The sequence below is a fragment of the Neopelma chrysocephalum genome, unplaced genomic scaffold (assembly GCF_003984885.1).
Source record: "Neopelma chrysocephalum unplaced genomic scaffold, ASM398488v2 Primary Assembly neopelma1_97102, whole genome shotgun sequence".
NCBI lineage: Eukaryota > Metazoa > Chordata > Aves > Passeriformes > Pipridae > Neopelma > Neopelma chrysocephalum.
Window position 1 is genome coordinate 954,455 of NW_020925744.1, and position 23,444 is coordinate 977,898.

Genomic DNA, 23,444 nt, shown 5'->3' on the forward strand with positions numbered 1-23,444 from the left:
CCCTCCAGGCTTTATATCTTTCCCAGTCAGATTTTTGTTCCTCCACACATCTAGTTGTATATTGAACACTTCCAGGGATGGTTACTGCACCACCTCCCTGGGCAGCCCGTTCCAATGTTTGTCTACACATTCAGTGAAGAAATTCTTCCTAAGGTCCAACCTGAACCTCTGTGGCACAGCTTGAGGCCATTTTATCTTGTCCTCTTGGCCATTTTGTCTTGTCTCCAGTTGTCTGGGAGAAGAGGCTGACCCCCACTTGTCTGTGGCCTCCATTCAGGCAGTTGTAGAGAGTGATAAGGTCTCCTTTGAGCTTCCTTTTCTCCAGACTAAACAACTCCAGCTCCCTCAGCTGCTCCTTATATGACTTACTCTCTAGACCCTTTATCAGATTCATTGCCCTTCTCTTGATGTGCTTCATCAACTCCAATGTTCTTCTTGTAGTGAGGGGCCCAAAACTGAATGCAAGATTTGAGGTGTGGCCTCACCAGTGCCGAGTACAGAGGAACAGTCACTGCCCTGGTCCTGCTGGCCACACTATTGCTGATACAGGCCAGGTTGTCACTGGCCGCCTTGGCCACCAGGGCACACAGCTGGATCACATTCAGCTGCTGTTGACCAGCACCCCCTGGTCCTTTTCTGCTGGGGCACTTTCAGCTACTCCTTCCCCAGGCTGTAGTGCTGCCTGGGGTTGTTGGGACCCAAGTGCAGGACCCGGAACTTTGTCTTATTGAATCTCATACTGTTGGCCTTGGCCCATCGATTCAGCCTGTCCAAATCCCGCTGCAGGGCCTTCCCACCCTCCAGCAGGTCAACACTCTCATCCAACTTGGTGTTGTCTGTGAACTTACTGAAGGTGCTCTCAATTTCCTCATCCAGATTGTCCATAAAGGTATTAACCAGGATTGGTGCCGCTACTGAGCCCTGGGGAACACCAACTGGGTGTAACTCCATTCACCACCCCTCTCTGTGCCCAGCCATCCAGCCAGTTTTTAACCCTTTGAACAACCATCCAAGCCGTGGGATGTCAGCTTCTCCAGGAGAATGCTGTGGGAGATACTATCAAAGGCTTTACTGTAAGTCCAGGTAGATAATGACAACATCTGCAGCCTTTCACTCATCCATTAGGTGGGTCACCTGGTCATAAAAGGAGATTGGCTTGGTCAAGCAGGACCTGCCTTTCCTAAACCCATGCTGGCTGGACGTGATGCCCTGGTTGTCCTGCACATGCCAGGTGGTCAGATTCAAGATAATCTGTTCCGTACCCTTCCCTGGCACCAAGGTCAGGCTGGCAGACCTGTAGTTCCCTGGATCCCCCTTGGCTCTTCTTGTAGATGAGCATCGCATTTGCCAACCTCCAATCATCTGGGACCTCCCTGGTTAACCAAGACTGATGATAAAGGATGGAGGATGACTTGGCAAGCAATTCTGCCAGCTCTCTCTGTACCCTAAATGATCTTTAGGGTCCCTTCAGACACAAAACATAAACATTCTATGATTCTAGGACACTGAATGTGAAAACATGCAAAATTGTGGAAATATTATCATTAACTTTGAAATCATTTAACTTCAAAAGCTGTTGTCAAGGTGAGACATACAATGACTGCAAACCTCTTTTTTCCTTAAGAAACCATGTCAAGCTGTGCAGCAAATAACTTCTTTGCTGTTGCTCAAATTCACTGTAAGATTTCATGTCTGCTTGTAAGGAGGAGTATGTACTCAGCATGCAGCTGTGTTGTATTTTTCCCTATCACCTAAAGTATATGTAAACATTTGTATTCAGCAGATCCGGGGAGAAGTCTCTGGCAAAACAAAGCAGAAGTAGGAGGCATGTCACAGAATTAGAAGATGGCAGATCAGCGAAGCCCTGTGGCATGTGCTTAAAACAGAATTCCTTTGGTCCCGCAGCTAAAGGTGTCACAACTCGTTAAGCTTCACCCAGATGCCATTATCTGCCCCAACCTGATCTGTGCTTGGACCTGTTTCCTTTTCATCCTTTCTCCCCTTCCTCCTGGGCCAGTCAGTGCTGGACCTTTACATATCTTGTGGAGAAGGTGGAAACACTTTCTTGTCCATATTTTGGAACCAGGCTGTTCTGCAGCCTGCACTACAGATGTGGTGTGATGCTGGGAGGGAGGGTGGTGATCTGCTGAGGTTCCTGCTGGCACTTCCCTGCCACCAGCACGTCCTGCCTTGTCCAGCATTTTGCAAGGATGGGAGCACTGAAGTGTTTGGCAACTGGCAGTGGTGATCAGTGTCCGAGGCAGGCATAGCTGTGTTCTCTTCAAGCACTTGTATCTGCATATGGGACTAGCCCAGAAGCTTGGTCCAAGAAGCTAGGTCAAATAATTCATTCTGATTTCTGTGGGTTGTAGTGGGATTGTGTCTAGGTTTGTGTAGGAGACTGAACACAGAAAACCTGCCAGCTGCCAGCACTTTTGACATCTTGCTCAGGGCTTAGCTATGCAGGAGGGAGGCTCTGCTGACCTTGTACGTTGGGATGAAATGTAAGCCAAAGCAGATGGATGCAGGATGGCAACAGGATGGTGTTTTTCACACGAATTATGAGAAAAAAGTGGGAAAGGACCATCCATTTCTGATGAAAGCTTCCAGTATGCTCAGGTCTAAAACAACTACCTGCTTTTCTTTGAGAGGGTGTTGCCAGGTTGTAACAGTAAAAGATTTGTCCCTTCTCTGTAGATGGTGTGCTCAAGAACAGTGGTCCATCCCTCCTTCAGGCCCTTACACTCTCTAAGTCAGTGTTGCAGCTCAACCCTTCTAGTAAGTACATCAGTGCCATCGCCCCAGTGCTGTTTTGCACGAGACTATTTTCATGTCCCGTGGATGCTTGGTGTTGGTTTCTTATGAAAGCATCCTGTAGCACAGGTTATGCCTGATAATAAACTGAAATGCCCTTTTATTCTTGCTGCTTCTTTGGTAAATATTCTAGTTCTTACTAACCTGAAGTCTACATCCATCTGAAGAGATGCTGATTTCAGCGAAGAGTGTTTAAGTTTGTAACTAAGGAAAGATAGTCTGATTCTTTGATTTAGGCAAGTGTTTGAGAATCTTTCTGAACCATATCTGTGATAGCTTTGCTAAAACTGTCTGCAAAATGGAGTGGCTTCTAATTTGAAAATGGTCTCTATAGTATTGGGCTTATTTTCTTCCAAAACAACTCAACTGAATATCTTTTTTTTTTGCATTTTAGAGAGTTTGTGAAAAGTATCTCCTTGAGTCCTGTGTTTCTACGATCATAGAGTCATAGAGGATACAAACACATTAAACATCCTGTGCAGTACATAGGGTAGTAATATTCCTCTTTGCATAGAGGGATTTAAATGTTTTTAATACTCTAGATAAAGCTGCGTAAGACAGGTAATTATGAATGTTACAAGAATGTCATTAAGATATTTTACAAGAAATTTTGACAAAAAGCAAAATGAAGCATGAATCATTCAAATCTGTGTTGTTTAGAAAAAAAAACAACCACAAATGTGTTTTGTTATTCTTAAAAACAGACTGTTTGCAGAGACTGGCATTCACTGATACCCATCTCAGTTCTGGCAGATTCTGTCAACTAAAAGCTTGTGGTATTAACCTAGGAAAAAGCTGTTTCTCATGTGTGTATGTTTTTGCTTTCCTAATTTTCAAATGACATTGCAACCCTTTAATGGCGAGCTTATGGCCTGGTGGAGGTTGTGAGTTTCAAATAAACTTGATGACCTTGCAGTCTGAGTGCCTGATGGCTGTTTTTGTCTTGTAGAGCGAGCATACAGTCTGCCTGAGCAATCCCGAGAGAAAAACTACGGGTATGTGTCGTGGAGGTGCGGGGAACAAGGTGCTGTGTAAGACTGCCATCTAGGGAGCCGTGTGGGGAAGAGGCGTTGGCACCCCTTCTAGCCAGGATGTGAGCAGTGATTTAGAGGAGCCCTCCCTGTCAAGAGCATCTGCGGCCCCATGCTTAAACCGTGTGCCAAGCTCAACCTGACTCTCACTGCACACATCCTACAGCAGGGATTTTCGGTGCACCACTGTGGGATGTGCTAAGTAGGGATGGGCTCCTATCCACTGTGCGGCTCCTGTCCACTGTAGGAGCATCCAAACTACTGCAGTGAAAGCTTTTGATACCGACTATAATCTAGGCAAGCTTGTTACACCTTGCACAAGCGGAGTGCTCCATGGGCAAGAGTTCCTCCTTTTTATAGAGGGATTGCAATTTTTTTCATAATGTCTGCTGTACCCACAACAAAACGTAATTATAAATGTTAGGTGACACAAGCACCATCCAGATTCTGCTATATGTTAATAAAGGGACTGTTCCCTCTGGAATGAGTTTTTTTTACTGGTCTCTGTTTTAGGATTCAGGAGGAGGAATGGAATAAATATATTGTACCCTCAAAAAATGAGTCTGAAAAATATAAAGTGAGTCGGACTTTCAGTTTTCTGATGAACAGAATGACCAGCACACGAAATAAATACAAGGTAATTTTGGATTTATGTTTATACTATTATGTATAATTATGTCACTGTAATTAAATGAATTATAGATGAGAATCTAAATTTTCATGTGAAGATAACTTGTTTATTACAAAACCACAAGAGTAATAGGGAGAATCTTTTACCTTTCTTTTTAAAATTTAAAACATATGCAGCATACCCTGAAATGGCCTTCATATTAAAAACCAGCTTTCCTTTTAAACAATAGCCTTAGCTGAACAATATGAAGTATTTCCCCTGCCATTTTTTTATGTTACTAGTAATTTCATTTGATGATTTAGCCAAATTTTAATTCTATGAATTGCATTCAAGAAATAATTTTCTTTGTTAAATAAAATTAAGAGATATGGGCCTGTTCTTGGAATTGCTTGCAATAGGTAATTATGTCTTTAACTTCTACGTTAGTACGTAATTTGTTGAATTTGACTTCTTTGAAGTTAATGAGACTTCTTGCATGAGTAAGCACTGCTTAGCATTAACAAGTTGGAGATTTGAGGCCTGCACAGCCGAACTTACATAGTATGGAAGGTACATTAGAACATTTGTAATTTGATTTTGAGACATCTTAGGTTAATGGCATCACTTAGCAGCTTGAGAGATGGATTTCACCTACAGGCTTTTTCCAGCTGGCCTTTTGGCAGTTTTGCAGGCTCCCTAGTATACCCTCCTGTGCCCCAGGATATCCTAATGTTGCATGGATGTGAAGATGGTTGTGTGAGGTGGTATCTTCAAGAGCATCAGCACTGGCCATGAACATGTATATCTGGTCCTGCAGCCATACACTGGCCTATGTCTGTGTGTTCTCCTAAAGAATAACTGTCAGTAACTACAGGTAGACTATATGTATACTTATGCTAACGAGAGTACTGTAAAAATAGGCAGAATTTATCAACTTGTTTACTGCTCATTAAAAATAGATTGTTTCTAATGTCTTCTAAGATCTAAAGACAACTTGTATAAATTTGCATAACTGCAGCTTTAACTACAGAGGCATGAGCTGTATATAGTAGAGGATGTAGGCACTGATATTTGTTTGCATGTGCAGTGAGTCAATAACACTGCGTTTAAATTTTATTTTCCGGCCCTCTCCTTTTTTTAGGTATTTAAATGCATTTCTGGCAGTCTTCCTTGATAATGCTTCCTGGCTTAGCTGCCAGTGAAAGCAATGCCTGTATCGTTTTAGGACTTCAGCGATGTTGGGTGTAATAGTACAGTATGCTGTTGCAAGTCTTCCAGGACAGGGAATAAATGTTTTAGAATAATTTGCTCTTAGAAGGGAGTATTTTACTGGTTTGAAGATTGAATCACTTTATCTTATTTTTGAGTATCTTTTTTCAATTATTTATTTTTTTCCTGCTTCTGCTGTTGGGGATGAAGACAAAAAATAAAGGTACCAAAGATAAAGAGAAACTTAACAGACACAATTTTACAAATGGAAGCTTCCCAGGAGTTATGCCATGTATGATCTGTGAAAAGGCCCTCCTAGGAAAGGAGTCACTGCAGTGTTCTTGTAAGTAGCTACTGGCTTTTGCATGTGAATTTACAGTGTTCTGAATGCTGTTTTCAGATCCTGGTTCAGTGTGTTGTTTGAAAAAGAAACCTTATCTATAATTTGGATGTACCTACTTTATGTACTGAGCTGGGGTTGACAAGGGAGAGGGAGAAAGGACAGCAGGTGGCAGATTCAGTCCATCTTCTAGCCCTAGTTCATTAGGTAGAAACCTCTTCCTAGCCAGTGTCTGCACATCGAAGTGTCCTCCTGACTACTTTAATAACTGAATCTGGAGAAGGGAAAAACTGAAGCCTCAGGGTACATTTTCTGCAAACTGGGGGCCTTGTTTGTTGCTAGGCTTTGAAATGTCCCTTCTCTTTCAGATTGCAATGTGATTGTACATAAGAGCTGCAGGGAGCATGCTCCTGTGTGCACCAAGGTAACCTCCTATCTGATCTTACTAGAGCATACCTGCTTTCCAAGGGGTCTGGAAACATCATGAATGGAAAAAGAAAATACAGACAGCCTGCTCAGACCCAGTGTCTGTATGCAAAGGGCTGCCAGGGTGTCGAAATGTCTAATGTGAGCAAACACTGTGCTTAAAGAACAAGTTTTAGAAGGGCATCAAAAATGAATTTAAAGAGGTATTTATATTTTTGAAGAGTTGCAAGCTCAAATTGTGAAATGATGTGCCTGAAGGGTTACGAAAGGGATTGAAAAGAAAAGGTCAAAACCATAGAGAGATCCTTGTGTAGAAGGGGCGTTCCCATATGTTTGGAATAGTGGAAAGCACAGATGACAGCGGCCCTGGGAGGTGACCTGATCCATCTCCTCACCCGTGGGCAGTCTCACTTCTAGGTAGCAATGTGGGCAGATGTTTGTTTGACCCATTCTGGAAAATCTCTGGAGAAGGTGACTCCACAGCTGCCTACCTAGGCAGTCATTCCCAGTGTTCAGCTGCCACTACAGGCAGGGCAAAATCAGCACTAGATCTGATGGATACTGCCTTAACTGTTAAGTAGAAATGCATGCATGGTGAAATTATCATGACAAAGACATAATTTTAAAAACCAGATGTGTAAGGCTTCTGCTGTCTTGAAATAAAATGGGACTTGCAGAGAAATATACCACAGTGACACGGGTAATTTTTTGAATTAGTGGAGTGAGTCTTTCTGATGTAGCGAGGTTTTGTATCATGGTGGCTTGCAAGGAGAGCATGTTTCCATGCAGATTATTCAAGATAAACAAGCCTTAAACTGTACATAAATCAAGTGGTTTTAATTTTGGTTATAATTGTCATGTCAAAGCCTTGCACAAATTTCTGGGCAACTTTAGGACATTAAGACAGCTGAACTGACAGCTTTAGTTACTGGGGCTGGTGGGTTATTTTCCAAGAGGTGCCCCCACCACCCGTCAACATCTCAACAAGAATGAGATGCAGAAAATATTCACTGACCCACTTGAAATGAAGTACATGCCTAAGCACAGCAGAATTTTTCTACAGGTTTTGCAAAAGTCCACTTTGAAAGGGAGATCAAATCTGCCTTTGGTACCCAGGCTTCCTTAGATACTGTCCTACCACAAATGCTTTGAGCTTATTTGAATATAAAGCCCTGAATGTGCACTTTTCTTGCAGCCTTCACAAGCAATACTCACATAGAGGAAGTAGAATGTTGTAACTCAATGACTCTGCTTAGAATAAACAGTTTTGTATTGTAGTACAAATAGTATTCTACTTTGAATATTGTTATCTACCAATAACTAATAAAATTAGTTATTGGAAGAAATCAGGACCATAATTTAGGACTACTTTTTTATAGCCCTTGGTGTGACGGTATATAGAAGAGAGTTACTGACTTGACTGTTAAGTGTGTTATCAGCTATGCAATTTAAAAAAATTCTCCTTCTTTCAGAAATCCCAGGAGAGGTACCGTAATAAAAACAAGCCCCAAGCTGGTGTAACAAGTAAGTTAGGTGTAAACCTAACCCTTCTAAGTTAAACCTTGGTTAAAAATCGTGGGACTGACAGCAGGGACTTTGCTGCATCATTTGTGTGTTTTTATTTTTCATTTCATTATCTATAAGAAATCATTTGTGTCTCTAATATGAACAGAATTTTTTAAGAGATTACTGTTGAATTAACTCATCTGCTACTAAAATGAGTGGAAATCTGCTGCATTTTCAGTGAGAACAAAAATAAAAAGTAGTTGGTTCTGTCTGAGTATGTAATTTACCTTGTGCACAAATATTTATGCACCCGTGTTCAGATTGCAATGTTAGTGCGTGTATGGTTTGAGATTATTTTCTTATCAAATAATATCCATGATGGAACTATTCCACTTTGCCTACAGGCTTATTATTATATTCCATGAGAGAGCATCGTGGTCTTGTACCTCAGCAAGTAGATATTCTTGATATCCAGTGTAGGTCAATATGAACACCAGATAACATTTTCCTGTATGAGTTTAAGTGTACTGTTGATGACATATTCTTGGTTGCTTTTCAAAATGTTGTGTTGTGCTTTGGCTCACAGATTCCTTGCCTGGAGACATTCCACAGATGGTGCTCTCCTCAGTGCATCCTTCTTCCTCTGTGCCTATTGGGTTCTCTTATGGAAAGAGGGAAGCCTCACAACAGTCCTACTTCTTGTCTAAAAGTGTCCCCAGTGCCAATTTCGAAAGGTAGAGGGGCAGCTGCCAAGAGACTATGCTAAATACATTATTCAGCATTTCTGTGAAAATTGAAACCACGAAATAAATGTGTGATTTTTTTTTTCTGCTGTAGAAGACCTATGCAATTTTCTGAACAAGACTCTGAGACTAGCCCTTGTAGGTACAAGTCACAGTCTGAAGAGATGTTACAAGCATTGGGGACCTTTTCTTCAATGGATGCTTTTATGGTGGAAGGTGAGAAGAACTGCACAGATATTATATCTTGTAGCCTGTACTGGAAAGTGCAAAATAGAAAACCCCTTAACTGATATAGGAAGACACTTCATCTCCTAAAAGAAAGGTGCCTGTTTTTGATAATTGCAATGGCACCCCTCATTAAAACAATAAAATAGACACATTAGTCCTAAAATAGAACTTTTCTTCCTTGTAATTAACTATTTTATAACTTTTAGAATATTTTAGTATGTTGTTCCCATTTTAAAATAATGGGGATAAATGTATTTGCCATCCTTGCAGAACCAGAACAGCAATATACTTTTCTTCTGCACCCATCCAACCAACTCTTTTGACAGCGTCCATTGCAAAATGTAGACCTACAATACTTGCATTTCCTCAGTAGCCCCAAAGTCTTTCGTCCTACTGGTGAATTTCCCTCCTACAATAGTTACATAGCCTTGCAAAGTGAATAGAAATAGGTTTTTCTGTAGCTAGGTGTGAGACTGAATTTCAAAGCTGAAGGGCATTCACTCACATAGAATGGTGTAGATATCACTCACCGGACATCTGCTGTTGGAAATGTTGGATTTTATTTTTAAATTTTGAAAAGTTTCTTCAAGCAAAGAATTATAAAAAGGATTTCCTCTGAGAAAAGAAGAGTAAGGTGTTTTTATTCTCTTCACTTGCTGTCACAAAAGCAGTTCAACGCTTTGGTAATGACATTAACATCTGGTAAATTTCTGTGTTGTAAAGCCAGTGGCAATGTTTGCAGAAGCCTTACCTGTAGTTCAACCCTGTGATGTGTTCCTCTTACTATATGAATAGATCTGCATGAATAGGACTGCCTATACTCTTCATATGCATGGTGTTAAAGAAATATAAATTTTGTCATAGATGATGTGGATTTGTCTCAGTGGACTGATCTCCGCACAGATGCAGAAGAGTTTGAGGCAGAGTCCTGGAGTCTTGTTGTGGATCCAATATTCTGTAGCAAGCAAGAAAAAGATGTCATCAAGCGTCAGGATGTCATATTTGGTCAGTATTTCAAAACTTTGTATAGGTTTAAAGCAATTAGTTGTATCAAATAGAGAGGGGACCTACATGGTTTATGTCCAGAACAATGAATTAAGCTCAAAACAGTAAGAAGGTTCAAAGAAAATTTTTGTCATAAAATTTACGATGTGTCTTAGAACTAAAGAAATGGGTAGTAGTGACTACCAGAGACATACCTAGCCTGTTTACATAATGCTTGGCGTTGAAAGGTACCTCATCCAATCCCCAGCTCAAGGAGTTGCAACCCCAGCTTCAGTGGGATGCAGTTGAGAGAACTGTGCCAGAGCCAGATAAGTCTTCCTCCTGACATAATCTGTTATGTTCTAAGCTCACACAGGAAAAGGGATTATAATTGTATATTTGAATGTTACTAAAGTCTCTCTTAGAAGGTGTGCAACATATTCAGGTGATTACTACATTATTTTGTTTTCTTTTATACTACAGAGCTGATGCAAACAGAAGTACATCACATCCATACTCTGTTCATTATGTCTGAAATATTCAGGAAAGGGATGAAGGAAGAACTGCAGCTTGATCACAGTACAGTGAACAGAATATTCCCCTGCTTAGATGAGCTACTGGAGATGCACAGGCAATTCTTCTGCAGAATGAAGGACAGGCGGCAGGGATCATGTGAGGCAGGGAGTGAACGTAATTTTGTCATCAACAGAATTGGAGACATCCTTGTACAGCAGGTAGATACGTCAACTCTGTTAATCCTTTAAGTGCTCAAGGTTCCCAATTTAAACAATTTTTCGACTCTAAATATTTTTGGGTAAGAAGACAGCTATAGTTGCCTCATAAAATTCAAAAAGTGTCCCGTCCAGATTATTCAGGGTAAAATAGCAAAAAGTCATTGCTCTCAGGTAACTGTGACGAACTTGGGATGAACTTCTACCTATGCGGTATAAGTGACAAGGAAAATTATGAACTTAGTCCTGTTTGTGGTAGAAGGCTGCTGTCATACCAGGGACTGCAAAAAATTGATTCGTTTTTCAATGGATTCACTTTTTCTAACAGCTGAGTAGAGGTGTAAAAAACTGACTGATGATGGAAAAGAAACTACCCATTCATTTCTTGTAGTGATCTCAGGATACTGCTCACTAGAGAAGGGGTGGTCACAATGTGTTTATTGTGGCTGAAGAATGGCTAACTAATGGCTTGCCATTCGCACTTCAGTTCCTTGCAATAGGGAGAATGTGACTTCTCACCTTCAGTCAGTTTTCTCTCCACTGAAATAAAGAACTGAGCTGTTATCTTGTCTAGAAGCAGTGTGGAGACCAGACAAAAGCAAATAAACCTCAAAAAAGTTATGTTTGCAAAGAGGTGAAGGAAATGCTGTTATAATTACTGTTCTAGCTGTTATTGGCAAGACTGTAGTGAGGTCGCTTGTGCTTTCTCCAGCCTATATTCCCGTTCTTGCTCCGAAAAACAGCGAGGCCATTTTCATTCTGTAGTGACACACCCTCTAGTGAATTCAGAGAACTTGAGAAACAAGTAGCATGAAAGTTCCTTATTCATACAAAATACATTAATTTAAGGTATACAGTTTCCTGTCTGAGTCAATCTTGACCACAATTCACGTAATTTCTTCAGTTTTCAGAGGAAAATGCAACTAAAATGGAGAAAATATATGGAGAGTTTTGCAGCCATCAGAAAGAAGCTGTTAATCTCTTCAAGGAGTTGCAACAAAACAAGAAGTTCCAGAATTTTATCAAAGTAAGTTAATGTGGAATCATGGTCACTGTTGACAGAATGCTCACGAGAAAGATACATAGGTTTTACTTGGATATAGGATTGGAATTATATTCCGTAACTCAGTTTTAGTAGCTAATCAAAATGGCAAAGGTTTTTCCTCATTAACTAGTGAGCTGATAAATCACGTTTTTCTTTCAAATTTTAGAGTGCTCTGTCATCCAGCGTGTATTACACACATTCCTGTTATAGTACACCTCATCCCTCAGCATGGCAACTGTTCCTTGGGGATAGTTCAGATTACCCAGCATTTGTTTTAACTTACTTTTATGCTTTTAGATCATGTCTCTTATTAGTCAATTGGTGGTTTCATATGCATTTACTACTTAGGGTATATATTTGTATCTGTGCAGCTGAGAAATAGTAACCTGTTGGCACGACGCCGAGGAATCCCCGAGTGCATTTTGCTCGTCACCCAACGAATCACCAAATACCCTGTTCTGGTTGAAAGGATATTGCAATACTCAAAAGGTGAATAAAAGCTAAAGCGTTGCTTCATGTCTGAAATCCTAGTGCATTTCTAACTTAAGGAATTTGCACAGCTACAATATAACAAAAGATTATAACCTCTGCTCTGTAAAGATACAACCAGAGCAATGTAAATACCTACTGTTCAGTGTGTATGTAGGCTTTGTCAAGGTTGGGCTGTGAGATTTCTGATATCCCAACCAGGTAGAAGTCCAGAAGAGCATCCTTGTTTTAGGAAAAGACCTTGATTAGAGGATGAGAACTAGTTCAGACACACATCTGCGCTTTTGGAATTGATTCTGGAGGAGTCTCTTGTAAGTAGGGCTAGGCAAACATTTTGTAAATTACTTTCTGGTTTGAGAGCAGAGCTTGAATGACCTCTGGAATTTTGTAGAACAGTTTACAAATACCAATAACTTCCAGATATAGACCCCCTAAATGAGCATTGTAGAAATTTGTATGTCTGAATGCAAACCCTTAGTATTTGCAATCCTGTTTCAAGGGTACTTTTTACTTAGCCATAAGAGTATTATACTATATGATTTACTTAGCCAGTAATTTTTTTTCAATGCTTACACCTCATAAATATGGCGGAAATTATTCAAAGAGTTGTTTTGGCTAATGAATAAATCTGGGATACATGTGATCTTTTAATAGGCAAGTCAAACAAAGGCATATGCCTCTAATATTTCTAGCAAGTTGGTTGACAGGTTCATCTTAAAATAACATATTTACCAATATTTATCAGTTTAAGCTTTGCATCATGTGAATTTTTCCCAGAAAGTAAGGAATTACTTCTTCTCTTGAACATGTTGACTAGTGTCATGTTAATTTTTTGTTTCATACAGAAGGAACAGAGGAACATAAAGACCTGTGCAAAGCTCTTTGTCTAATTAAGGATGTGATTGCAGCAGTAGATTTGAAAGTGAATGAGTATGAGAAAAAGCAAAAGCTGTTGGAAATTCTCTGCAGAACTGAAAACAAAACTTACACAAAACTGAAAAATGGCCATGTCTTTAGGAAGCAAGACTTGATGAAGAAAGAGAGGATACTTCTTCATGAAGGTTTAGTATACTGGAAGACAGCAACTGGTCGTTTCAAAGGTATTTCATCCAAGCAGTAAGGTCCTTTAACTCTTCATTTGCAAATAGTGTTTGAAGATTGTTTGTATTAAGAATGAAAATACTTTTTTACACTGTATTGCACATAAGAATGTCTGAGATAATGGTATTGCAAATGTGCCACTAATTGCTAGAAGAGTAGTTCCAGAAGCTGCCATGGTTTGTGGGTAATCTACATAAGAAGACAAGTTCACATACAAAGCCATCTACTGCATTTCTTCTTCCAGTCCCCTCCTTTTAGTTTTTTTGTTTCTCAGTTTCATCTCATAACATAGAGTCTTACTTGCGCATTTTTATTGTTCACAGTATTGGCCATAGAAAATAACTCATGAAAAAATCAGTGGTAATGGGACATCTGCTGTAGAAAAGAAGTTCTGAAGCCATATTTGCCTGGAGCACAGTTTTTACATGCAAGCTCAGAATTGGATTTTTGGTGTTACTCACACAATAGGGTTTGGGGTTTTTTGGAGCTTAGTAATATTTGCTGTACGACTTTATAAAGCTATTTGCTCATTATTATTCCAGAAATACTTTTATCAGTATAATACTGTGCTGTGAGTGTAGTTACAGCATAGACAAAGTAAAATTTATGTGAGAAAGTCTTTCCCGGGTGAATGGCTTAGGGAAGCTGCACTGACATTGGTGCAAGGATTTCTTCTTTTCCTGGGCCAGTGCGCCAGCCTGGGAGATACAAAGTGGTGATGTGCAAGTGCTTCATGCAGACCATTGGCTAATTCGGATATTTCCTGTTTAGTTTACTGTAGGATTCTATGAGATATTTATTGATCAGAGCTTTTCCCTTTATAAAGATAAAATAAGAAATTAACTATAATTGTACTATCTTTAATTAAAACCCATTTTTTTTCCTTTTCTCAAAATTTTAAGACACCTTGGCTTTGCTTCTAACTGATGTACTACTGTTCTTACAAGAAAAGGATCAAAAGTACATTTTTGCAGCAGTTGTGAGTATATTATCAAATATTTGAATATATACATTGCACATTTATTTGTATATTTCTCAAAAGTTATGTCATAATTTCTTTTTTTCTAAAATCCTGGTAGTGTATTCAGAACTGTAATAATAATGGCCCATCTTCGCGAACGAAGATTTGGGGAAAGGTCTTTTACCTTTCCAGCCTGTGCAATGGATTTTTTAGGTGAGACACAGCCTGCGCTGAACTGAGCCCACCCTTTAATCCTAAGGTTCATGTGCCGGGGCCAAGCGAGCTTGGACAATGGCAGTGAGGTCCTCAGGACGTAGGTTTGTTTAGAGTGTCCTTCTCATAGATGGATGGCCACACAGGGCTAACGACCTCCATCAGGCCAGGAGACCGGGGATTCGAACCCGTGGTCGCAGCAGTGAAAGTCCTGCACGCTAACCACTAGGCCACCAGGGGTCTCATTCAGAACTGTAATATGTCAGTATATAGAATGTTAAGTTTATTTTCAAAAAATAAATAATTCTTTTATGAAGAAGGATGAAAATAAAGAATTGTATTTTTAGTGTCATGTCTCATCTGATTGTGAAGGTGGGAAGTGATACAGGCTCTTTCAGTTGTCTAAAATAAATATGAATTTCTGGTTTTGTAAAACAAACAGAAGAATAATTTTAACTGCAAAGGTAGTAGTAAACACATGTAAAAGATATGAAAGGTAATGAAGTTCCCAAAGTATATAAACATTATATGAATATTGTGCCTCCATATCATTGAGTCTCTGAGATTTACTTTTTAGCACATAACCAGTGCTTTATTTGTTCATAAACAGTATAATATATTTTTAAAAAAAAAAAAAATAGCTTAAAAATATGTCTGATTACTCAAAACTTTCAGTAGTCTGACTTTACCGGGACTGGAATTAGTTCAATGAACTGAAGAATCATGTTCTTCCTAAAGTGTGATGTTTGATAAGAAAGTCATTTGTTATGCATGTGCTATGACTGTTTCCCTCAGGACCAGAAGCCTTCAGTTATCTCCCTTCAGAGGCTTATAGTAAGAGAAGTAGCCAATGAAGAAAGAGGGATGTTTCTGATTAGCGCTTCATCTTCAGGGCCTGAGATGTATGAGGTTCATACGAACTCCAAAGAAGAGCGTAACAACTGGATGAGGCATATTCAAGATGCAGTGGAAAGGTAGGGAAAAAGGGTTTTGGTTTTCATCCTGGCAGCCCAAAGCAGATGGGAGGTCAGTTGGATAGTCCTAGCAGCGTGCTCTTTGTTCTGCATTGCATCTGTGACACTGGATTTTTCTCAAAGTTCACAGATGCCAAAACCTCATCATCAATTCTACCAAATTTCCCATATTCATTCTTATTTCCCACTGAATCAGCAGACCCTTCCCATTCCTTATCAGACATCCTTGTAAGCTACCTGCACCTTTGCCTTTGGCACTGGATGTTTTCCAGAGTCCTGCAGTCCTGCAGTCCTTACAACCATTTTGAGGAAATGGTGAATCATACCTGTTATCTTGGTGTCAGTGCCTTACGAATGGTAGGGAAACCATTGCCTCTCATGGGGCCCAAGCTTCTGCTTAGGACATCAAACCCGCGTGTGGGCCAGCCACCCATTTGCTACACAATGTAGCCTTATCAGAATTAAAAAGAGTCGGTATGGTTTATGTCCACTTACTGCTTCTTAAAGAAGCTGAAAAATGGCCTGCCTCTGGATTGTTGCAAAAGTTGTTGCTGATGTTGTGTTTTGTTTGTTGTGAACATAACACTGTGTTGAAGATTAATAGATGATAGCCAATTTTGCTTTGTCCACCTTTGTTTTTTATCTTTGAAGTTGTCCAGAGGAAAAAGAAGAAGAAGTAAAAATGAGTGAATCTGATGAAGACAGGCGTACTGCTGAGGCCAAAGCATACAGAATTCAGAAATATCAAGGTGTAGTACCTTTCCTGCCGCTCTGAGAGCTCTGGCATCCTCAGAGTTCAGGATGAATTACTAATGTGCCCAATACTGGCTGGTAGGTTCAAAGTGGCTCAATAGGCAGAGTCACAGCTGGGGTGGTCTGATGGTATGATGTGAGTGTATTGAAAGAGCTTTGTTTTTTTTTTTCTGAAGAGTTTAATGTTTTTTCTACATTACCATGACTGAAAAAGAAAAATGGATGTTTTCAAAATAAACACTGAATTTCCCAGATTAGCCTCAGGACCAGGTAGTTTTGTGTTTGTGGAAATACCTCAAATCTTCAAAATTGTGTGGCTTTGTGCTTGTTTATGCACTTTGCTGCTATTAGTTTTATCTGAAACTATAGCTAATAGAGATAAATTCTGCTTCCTTGTTTCCCCTACATCTAACTCCCAATCTTTGTACTGCTGCAAGAAGAGAAATTGCAGCAATGTCTGTCCTGTAGAGAGCCACAGGGAAGGGCACCCTCTGCTGAAAGCAGGTGTTCTTTGATGTGCATCTGAGCTAAGTAATTTTCCAGGATGCAGCACTCACTTGTTCTTGTGAGTGCAACAATGGGTAACTGAGGACCCAAGAGGACAGCCAAGGCCACCTGATCAGGGTGGAACTTTGGACCTCTACCAGGGTCTGTGCCAGCTTTCATTCGGATGGACTATGGGATGAATTTGGTTCCTGGCCAGTTAAGAAAGGTTTAGCTTGAATTAGCAATAAATAATGGCCCATCTTCGCGAACGAAGATTTGGGGAAAGGTCTTTTACCTTTCCAGCCTGCGCAATGGATTTTTTAGGTGAGACACAGCATGCGCTGAACTGAGCCCACCCTTTAATCCTAAGGTGCATCTACCGTGGCCAAGCAAGCTTGGACAATGGCAGTGAGGTCCTCAGGACGTAGGTTTGTTTAGAGTGACCTTCTCATAGATGGATGGCCACACAGGGCTAACGACCTCCATCAGGCCAGGAGACCGGGGACTCAAACCCGTGGTCGCAGCAGTGAAAGTCCTGCACGCTAACCACTAGGCCACCAGGGGTCTCAATTAGCAATATCTATGTGGCATAAAGGTTAGAAGGGTGAATGAGGAATGTGTTTCCCTGCAGGATAAAAAAAAAAAAAAAAAAAAAAAAATATTAATACGATGTTCAATTTTGGTTGACAGAATTGCTGAGTAACCAGGACCAGCAAATCTGTAATTATTTGGAAGAGAAGTTGCACGTGTATGCAGAACTGGGAGATATGTGTGGGTTTGATGATGTTCATGTAGAACCTCACCTCCTTATCAAACCTGATTCAGGAGAAACTCCACAGGCTGCTCCATTGCTGGCAGCAGCACTCAGAGAAGGTGAGTTTGCATGGGTAGAGTAGATTGGTGACTCTTCACGTGGGCAATGCGTTGTGTTGCAGTTCTGTCAAGTCTCAAGAACTGGCAGTGTCAAAACTTGCCAATGGATATTGAAATTTCTCAAGTTTATTCTTGTCAGATATAGGAGATGGTATCTGCCAGACTGTAAAATAAGGGATATTTAGTGCATAGCATCAAATATGAGCATGCAGGGAAATGGAGTTAGGTTGTTAGCTGTACTCCTTGCAGTACAAATCTGTGAAGCACACCAAAGGTTGCAATATGATATTGCACCTGGTCCCTGACCTTCACCTACCTGGGCTAATTTGATGACACATCAGAATCATGTATGATCATATACATACCAGTTCAGATCTACCAAGAAACACCTGCCAGAATCCCTGTAGGAACTGTGTTTTTCCTGCCTATTATCTAACAGTGAGATGATAACCTTGGACCACCTACAGTAATGTCCTCTGAAGAAAGGAAGGGAGGAAATGGTTCCCTGGCTGGAACTTCAGCTAAACCTCTGCTAAACTCAGCTGAAAAGAATTCTGGTAAACTGAGCCCTAATCACCTAAATTGAGACCTGTGTGCTACTAACAACATTTCAAGTGATAAAGCGGTGAAGCTTGGTCTCCATCATCATTATAAAACCAGAGAGCTTTTAATTGATAAAAATTATTATAGTTGTGTAGGGAATATAAGTCTGTGATGCAACAGTAAATAGTTAAAGTGGCAGCCTATACTTACACACACTATTCTGCCCACTTTTTTATTTTTCACTCTCATGCTATTGTTGATGTTGATGATGTCTTGGATTTCAGGACTCTACAGCACTCTGTAGGAGCTTACAGTTGTTTACAGTGCAGACAATTTGTGGGGACAATTTTCCAGGACAGAAATAGTCCCTGAACTATTTCTGTAGGACTAAAGACTCTGTAGGAATAAAGCATTGCTCACAGTAGAGAAGGATAGAATTACAGAGTGCTTAAGCAAATTAGATATACGCAAATCCATGAGATGAGATGAGATAAATCCAAGACTTCTTAGAGGGCTTGTTAATGTCATTGTGAGGCTGTTTTCTGTCAGCTTTGAAAGGTCACAGAGATCAGGAGAGGTACCTGATGACTTGAAGAAGGCAAGCCTCACACTTCTCTTCAAGAAAGAATATATAGGGAACTACCAAACAGTCAGTCTCACCAGCATCTCTGAGATGGTGATAGAGAAAATCCTCCTGGAAGCCATTTCCAAGAACATGAAAGACATGAAGGTGATTTGGAATAGCCAGAGATTAACAGATTAATCTAGGGCAAGTTGTGTCTGACTAGCCTGATGGGTTTTATGATGAGAGAACAGTGTACGTTGGTTACCTTGACATCTGTGAGACTTTCAACATTACCTGCACTGGCTGTAGTATCCTTACATATGAACTGTTCTGAACTGCTTAACTGGGTGGAAAACAGACTGGACTGCTGGGTTGAAGGGGTTGTGATCAGTCATATGATGTCTGGCCAGGAATACATTATTAAGGGATTCCCTTAGGGATGAATTTGGAGACCAGTACTGTTCAACATATTTATTAATGCAGCTAACCATGGAATTGAGCACACTCTTAGCAAATTCATGACTGTCATTGAATGAGGTGGGATGTTCAGTGTGCTGGAGAGACCTCTACAAATTGGGAGAATGGGCTAAGAGGAACACCTAGGCATTTGACAATGACAAGTGCAAAATCCTGCATCTTGGGTGGAGTAATCCTGTGTGTTGGTCTAGGCTGGACACTAACTAAATAGAAAACAGCTTTGTTTAAGTGGACCTGAAAAGTCCTACTTGAGAGCTGGTTGACCATGAGGCAGCAGTGTGCTCTTGTGGCAAAGAAGGCCAATGGCTTCCTTGGCTGGTGCAGTAGGAGGAAAGTTGCCAGCAAATTGAGGGAGATGCCATGAAGTAGTGCTGGAATTCTCTGGAGGAGAGAGACACTGACAAAGTGGAGCAAATCCAGTGAAAGGCACCAGGATGACTAGGGTGCTGGAGGACATGACATCTGAGAGAAGCTGAGGTAGCTGGCTTTATGGGGTCTCATTACTGTCCTCAGCTGCTTAATGGGAGAATACAGAGAAGCCAGGTTTTTTGCAGAGTCACGTGATGATAAAAGAAAAACACTTGGGTGAGATGCAACAGTCACATATTGGAACACCTGCAATTCCAGTTAGCTGAAAGGAAAAATTATGTGCCACGGCGGTGTTAAAAAACTGGAAGAGGTTGCTCAGGGAGACTGTGAAGTCACCATCTTTGGAGGAGTATTTGCAAAGCTCTGAGCAGTGCGATTTAGTTTGACCAACTTTAAGTCAGATGTTGGACTAGATGACCTCTGAAAGTCCCTTACAAGCTAAATTATTCTATGGTTCTATGCCACTGATTTATGCATTAAGGGGCTATTTAAGGGGCCTCTGTAGTTTGGTGTGTTTTTCTCTTTAGTTGAAAGTCTCCATGAAGCTGTCACAACATCACATGTGAGCCAAACAGACAGATCACCAGAAGAAAGTATTGAGGAAATAAGTGTGAAACATAGATTTACTACCAATGAAATCTTGGAATCTCTTCTGGATGGTGAGTAAAATTTGATACTTTTACATATTAAGACTGCTAAAACAATTGATACCGGATTGGTTTTTTTGGAAGTTTCTCAGTCTGTGGCAGAATCAATAACAAATAATATAATAAAAGTTGTCTTTGGGCGGGTGCTCAAATAGTATGAATTGTCATATAACTTGGTTGAAGGTATGCTTTCTTGTCATTGTTGCTCAGCTCCACAGCAAATCTATATTGCGATATAGGCCATTTCCCAGGTTAGCTACTTTTTGTCAGGAGGCCTGAAACAAGGATTGACATTCCAATAATTTCAGCTGTAAAAGGTAGCATGAATTTCTTACAAAAAAATTGCAAATAAAGTCCTGTGAAATTGTGCTAAGGTAGAAAAACTGGATTATGCCATGTGTGCCATCCTGACTTCCAAATTTGTTTTTACCCAACCTAGAATCCATTTTGTGATGCCAAATTATGTCAATCTCTATTTCACCATCCTGTGAGTAACTGTAAAAAAGGATGCTACCTTTTGTTTTTCTAGTCAGGATATGTTTTGATACCTTTCTTTTACATGTTCTTGGGGCTTTATTTGTTAGATGCAGAAATAAAAGAAGCTGCAGAATCATCAGAAATTGATCTCAGTGTTGAAAAGGAAATGGCAGGTGCCAATCTTGAGAATAAGGTATTGTAATCAATTTTTCTTTCTGCATTGCACATAGCATTCTGAGCACTGGGCGTGTACACACTGTCCAAATTTTTATGTTGTATTTAAAGGCTGTTCTAAAACAGAAAGCACGGGATAGGCATATTTCACTCAGATCCAGATAATTCAGTTTAATAGAGGACACTGAAATTAATAATAAAATTTTGAAAAGCAGTCATAAACAATCTGCAGAACAATTTTCCTGCCAGGCTTATGGATCAGGGAATTGTAATAACAGGCAATGCTTTCAAACCACTCATTCGGGCCACTTAAAGCCTCATCCTTGTCTGTTTTTATTCAATAGATGCATCTTTATGGAGCAGACAATAGTGTTCCCCCTACTCCCTTCTCCTATTCAGAAGAGAGTGAAAGTCTCCTGCAATGACAGAGACCTCAGCTAATGCAAGGAAGACTTATGCATTGGAAGAACTTCGTTCTGAGAACAGGCACATAAAATAGGATAGGTTTTCTTACACCAGCTTGCTTCAGAATTTTGAATTAAAACAAAAATGGAGCAATTAGAAAATAGAAGAGAAATTTCCCATTTTTCAAAGTTCTATAAGCAAATCTGAGGAAAAAAGCAGGTTCAAAAGTCAGTACTGGACAAAATTAGGAATGACAAATTTCATGTAGCAGCAGAGTGTTGGAGTAAGCAGTGTGAATTACTGTGTGGAAAAAAGTGAACTGTAATTGAGTAGTTCTTAGGTAGAGAAGAAAGACCACAAAAGGAATAAAGGGAAGTGGCAAAAATAGAATTAAGTAACTTGAAATGGAAATTAAGCTTTGCTAGAAAAGGAATTATTTAGCATTAGCATACTGTCTTTGCATCAGATCTGAAAGGAGGCTTGTGTGCCTGAAACCTTGGGTTTGTTTGTTTGTTTTCTGTATCTGGAAGACTTTTGCTAATACACTAATTTCCCGATAACCTGGCCTTATTTTGAGCTCTAGATCATCTTATTTACCAGTCTACTGTGTTAGAAGGGAGAAGGAAGAAGATTGTGAGTGGAAACAATGGGCTGAAAACAAAAATCCAAGTGAGGGAGCAGAGAAGCTAGGTGAAGAAAAATAAAACAACCTAATAGAGAGGAGAGGGGCTCAGATTGAGCCCATTAAAAGTTCCAGTAGCTCCACATGGAAACTTTGCCAATGAGGTTATAGAAAAGATAGAGCCAGACTTTTCTCAGAGGTCCACAGCAAAAGGATGAGCATCCAAGATTACAAGCTGCAGCAAGGGAAATTCTGACTGTGTGTAAGGAAAAAAATGCACTGCAAGGGTGAGCAAGCAGGAACAGGTTGTCCATAAAGGTTTCGGGGGTCTCTATCCTTGGAGGTTTCCTGGATTTGACTGGCGAAGGACTTGAGCAACCTCCTCTAATCTATTTTTATTTGAAGCTATCGCTGCTCAAAAAGCTGAAGGGACCTGCACCCAACTCTTCCATCCTGTCATTATCCTATTATTCCACACCAAGTCATTATCCTGTTATTTATGGCCTATTATTTGGGCAAGGCTTGTGTCACATCTTACCATGTCAGAATCAGACTTACCAGGAGGTGGCAGAATGAGCAAAGAAAAGAGACAAGGCAAGGGTTTTCCAGGGTGATGATTGTTCTGCCTTCTGTCAGTCACTGGGTGTGCAGTCCTGGGATTGTGGAGTGCCACTTCTGGTCTTAGCCCAGCTAGTCTGGGAAAACAGGAACTGGACAGGCAGAGCAAGAGTTTCTAGCTTGGGGATTAGATGCTGATTAGGCACTGGAAGGGAGAGCGTTGCCTCTGAAACTTGAGAGGTCCCAAGCGGGTAGCTGTGAGAGGTGGTCCCCTGTCTCCTTGCTCCTGTCTTGTAAACACATCCCTGTGGGAGTTGTCCAAAGCACAATGTAACATGCTCTGGGGTCTCACTGTCCACATCTCGCTGAACCAGGGTGCTGGGGAACAGTGGCAGGGAGGTGGTGACAGCCCTCAGCACAGTGAAACACCTGAAATTACTGCTTTACTCCTAGCTTGACTTACAGGGCATATGCTGAAGCTGTAGTGGTGCAGCCGTGATGCTGCTGTCACCTGGTCAGCTCAGCTAAACCTACCTCAGCCTCATTCCGCCAGTGCTTCAGTGCTGCAGTGAGAGGACCACAGGCACTAGGGCTGGCCATTTGCAAATCCTGGTCAAGCCAAAGCCAGTTAAGGCTTCCTCCCAGTACACATCCTTTTTCAAATTAGAAAGGGCTTTAAGATCTGAAAGAAACTCTAATCTTGTTCAGTGTGTGGGCTCTACTTTGTGCACTCTCTTTGCCTCATCCTTCCAGCATCACCCTTTTTCTCTCCCTCTTGGCTCTGCTCTGCCTCCTTGCCTGCTGCTCACTGTCCAGCAAAGGGAAAGGAGAGCTGCTTTGTGCCTGTCCTTGTGCTGCACAGAGACACCTGTGCAAAATCTGCTGCTTCTTGTAGAAGAGCTGAGCAGTTTTATGGCTTGTGGATGCAATGAGGAGGAGGAGACGAAGATCTGGAGGGGAAATGGAAGGAAATACTGAAGGGAGGTAATGTGAGAGAAAGGAGTGGAGGAAATGCTGCAACTGGTGTTCCCTTTCCCCCATGCATGTCTGCTTTGAGCTGTGTTTGGAAGCCTGACCTTTTTCATCTTCA

The 23,444-nt window shown here is 40.7% G+C and overlaps 1 protein-coding gene across 8 annotated transcripts in view; it reads left to right on the top strand.

Annotated features, from left to right (window-relative positions):
- The window catches only part of ARHGEF28 (Rho guanine nucleotide exchange factor 28), a 124,178-nt gene that overhangs the window by 75,017 nt on the left and 25,717 nt on the right, over nucleotides 1–23,444 (top strand). For 7 of the 8 annotated variants that reach the window (XM_027671526.1, XM_027671529.1, XM_027671525.1 and 4 more), the window contains exons 6-23: nucleotides 3,764–3,809; nucleotides 4,359–4,482; nucleotides 5,875–6,007; nucleotides 6,373–6,428; nucleotides 7,903–7,954; nucleotides 8,523–8,670; nucleotides 8,774–8,895; nucleotides 9,772–9,912; nucleotides 10,375–10,625; nucleotides 11,527–11,649; nucleotides 12,039–12,156; nucleotides 13,002–13,256; nucleotides 14,160–14,236; nucleotides 15,227–15,405; nucleotides 16,057–16,154; nucleotides 17,335–17,517; nucleotides 19,999–20,130; nucleotides 20,703–20,788. In XM_027671526.1, coding sequence (XP_027527327.1) covers nucleotides 3,764–3,809; nucleotides 4,359–4,482; nucleotides 5,875–6,007; nucleotides 6,373–6,428; nucleotides 7,903–7,954; nucleotides 8,523–8,670; nucleotides 8,774–8,895; nucleotides 9,772–9,912; nucleotides 10,375–10,625; nucleotides 11,527–11,649; nucleotides 12,039–12,156; nucleotides 13,002–13,256; nucleotides 14,160–14,236; nucleotides 15,227–15,405; nucleotides 16,057–16,154; nucleotides 17,335–17,517; nucleotides 19,999–20,130; nucleotides 20,703–20,788 — 2,324 coding nt within the window. The remainder of the gene's footprint in view (nucleotides 1–3,763; nucleotides 3,810–4,358; nucleotides 4,483–5,874; nucleotides 6,008–6,372; nucleotides 6,429–7,902; nucleotides 7,955–8,522; nucleotides 8,671–8,773; nucleotides 8,896–9,771; nucleotides 9,913–10,374; nucleotides 10,626–11,526; nucleotides 11,650–12,038; nucleotides 12,157–13,001; nucleotides 13,257–14,159; nucleotides 14,237–15,226; nucleotides 15,406–16,056; nucleotides 16,155–17,334; nucleotides 17,518–19,998; nucleotides 20,131–20,702; nucleotides 20,789–23,444) is intronic. The other variant, XM_027671523.1, reaches the window with a different exon arrangement.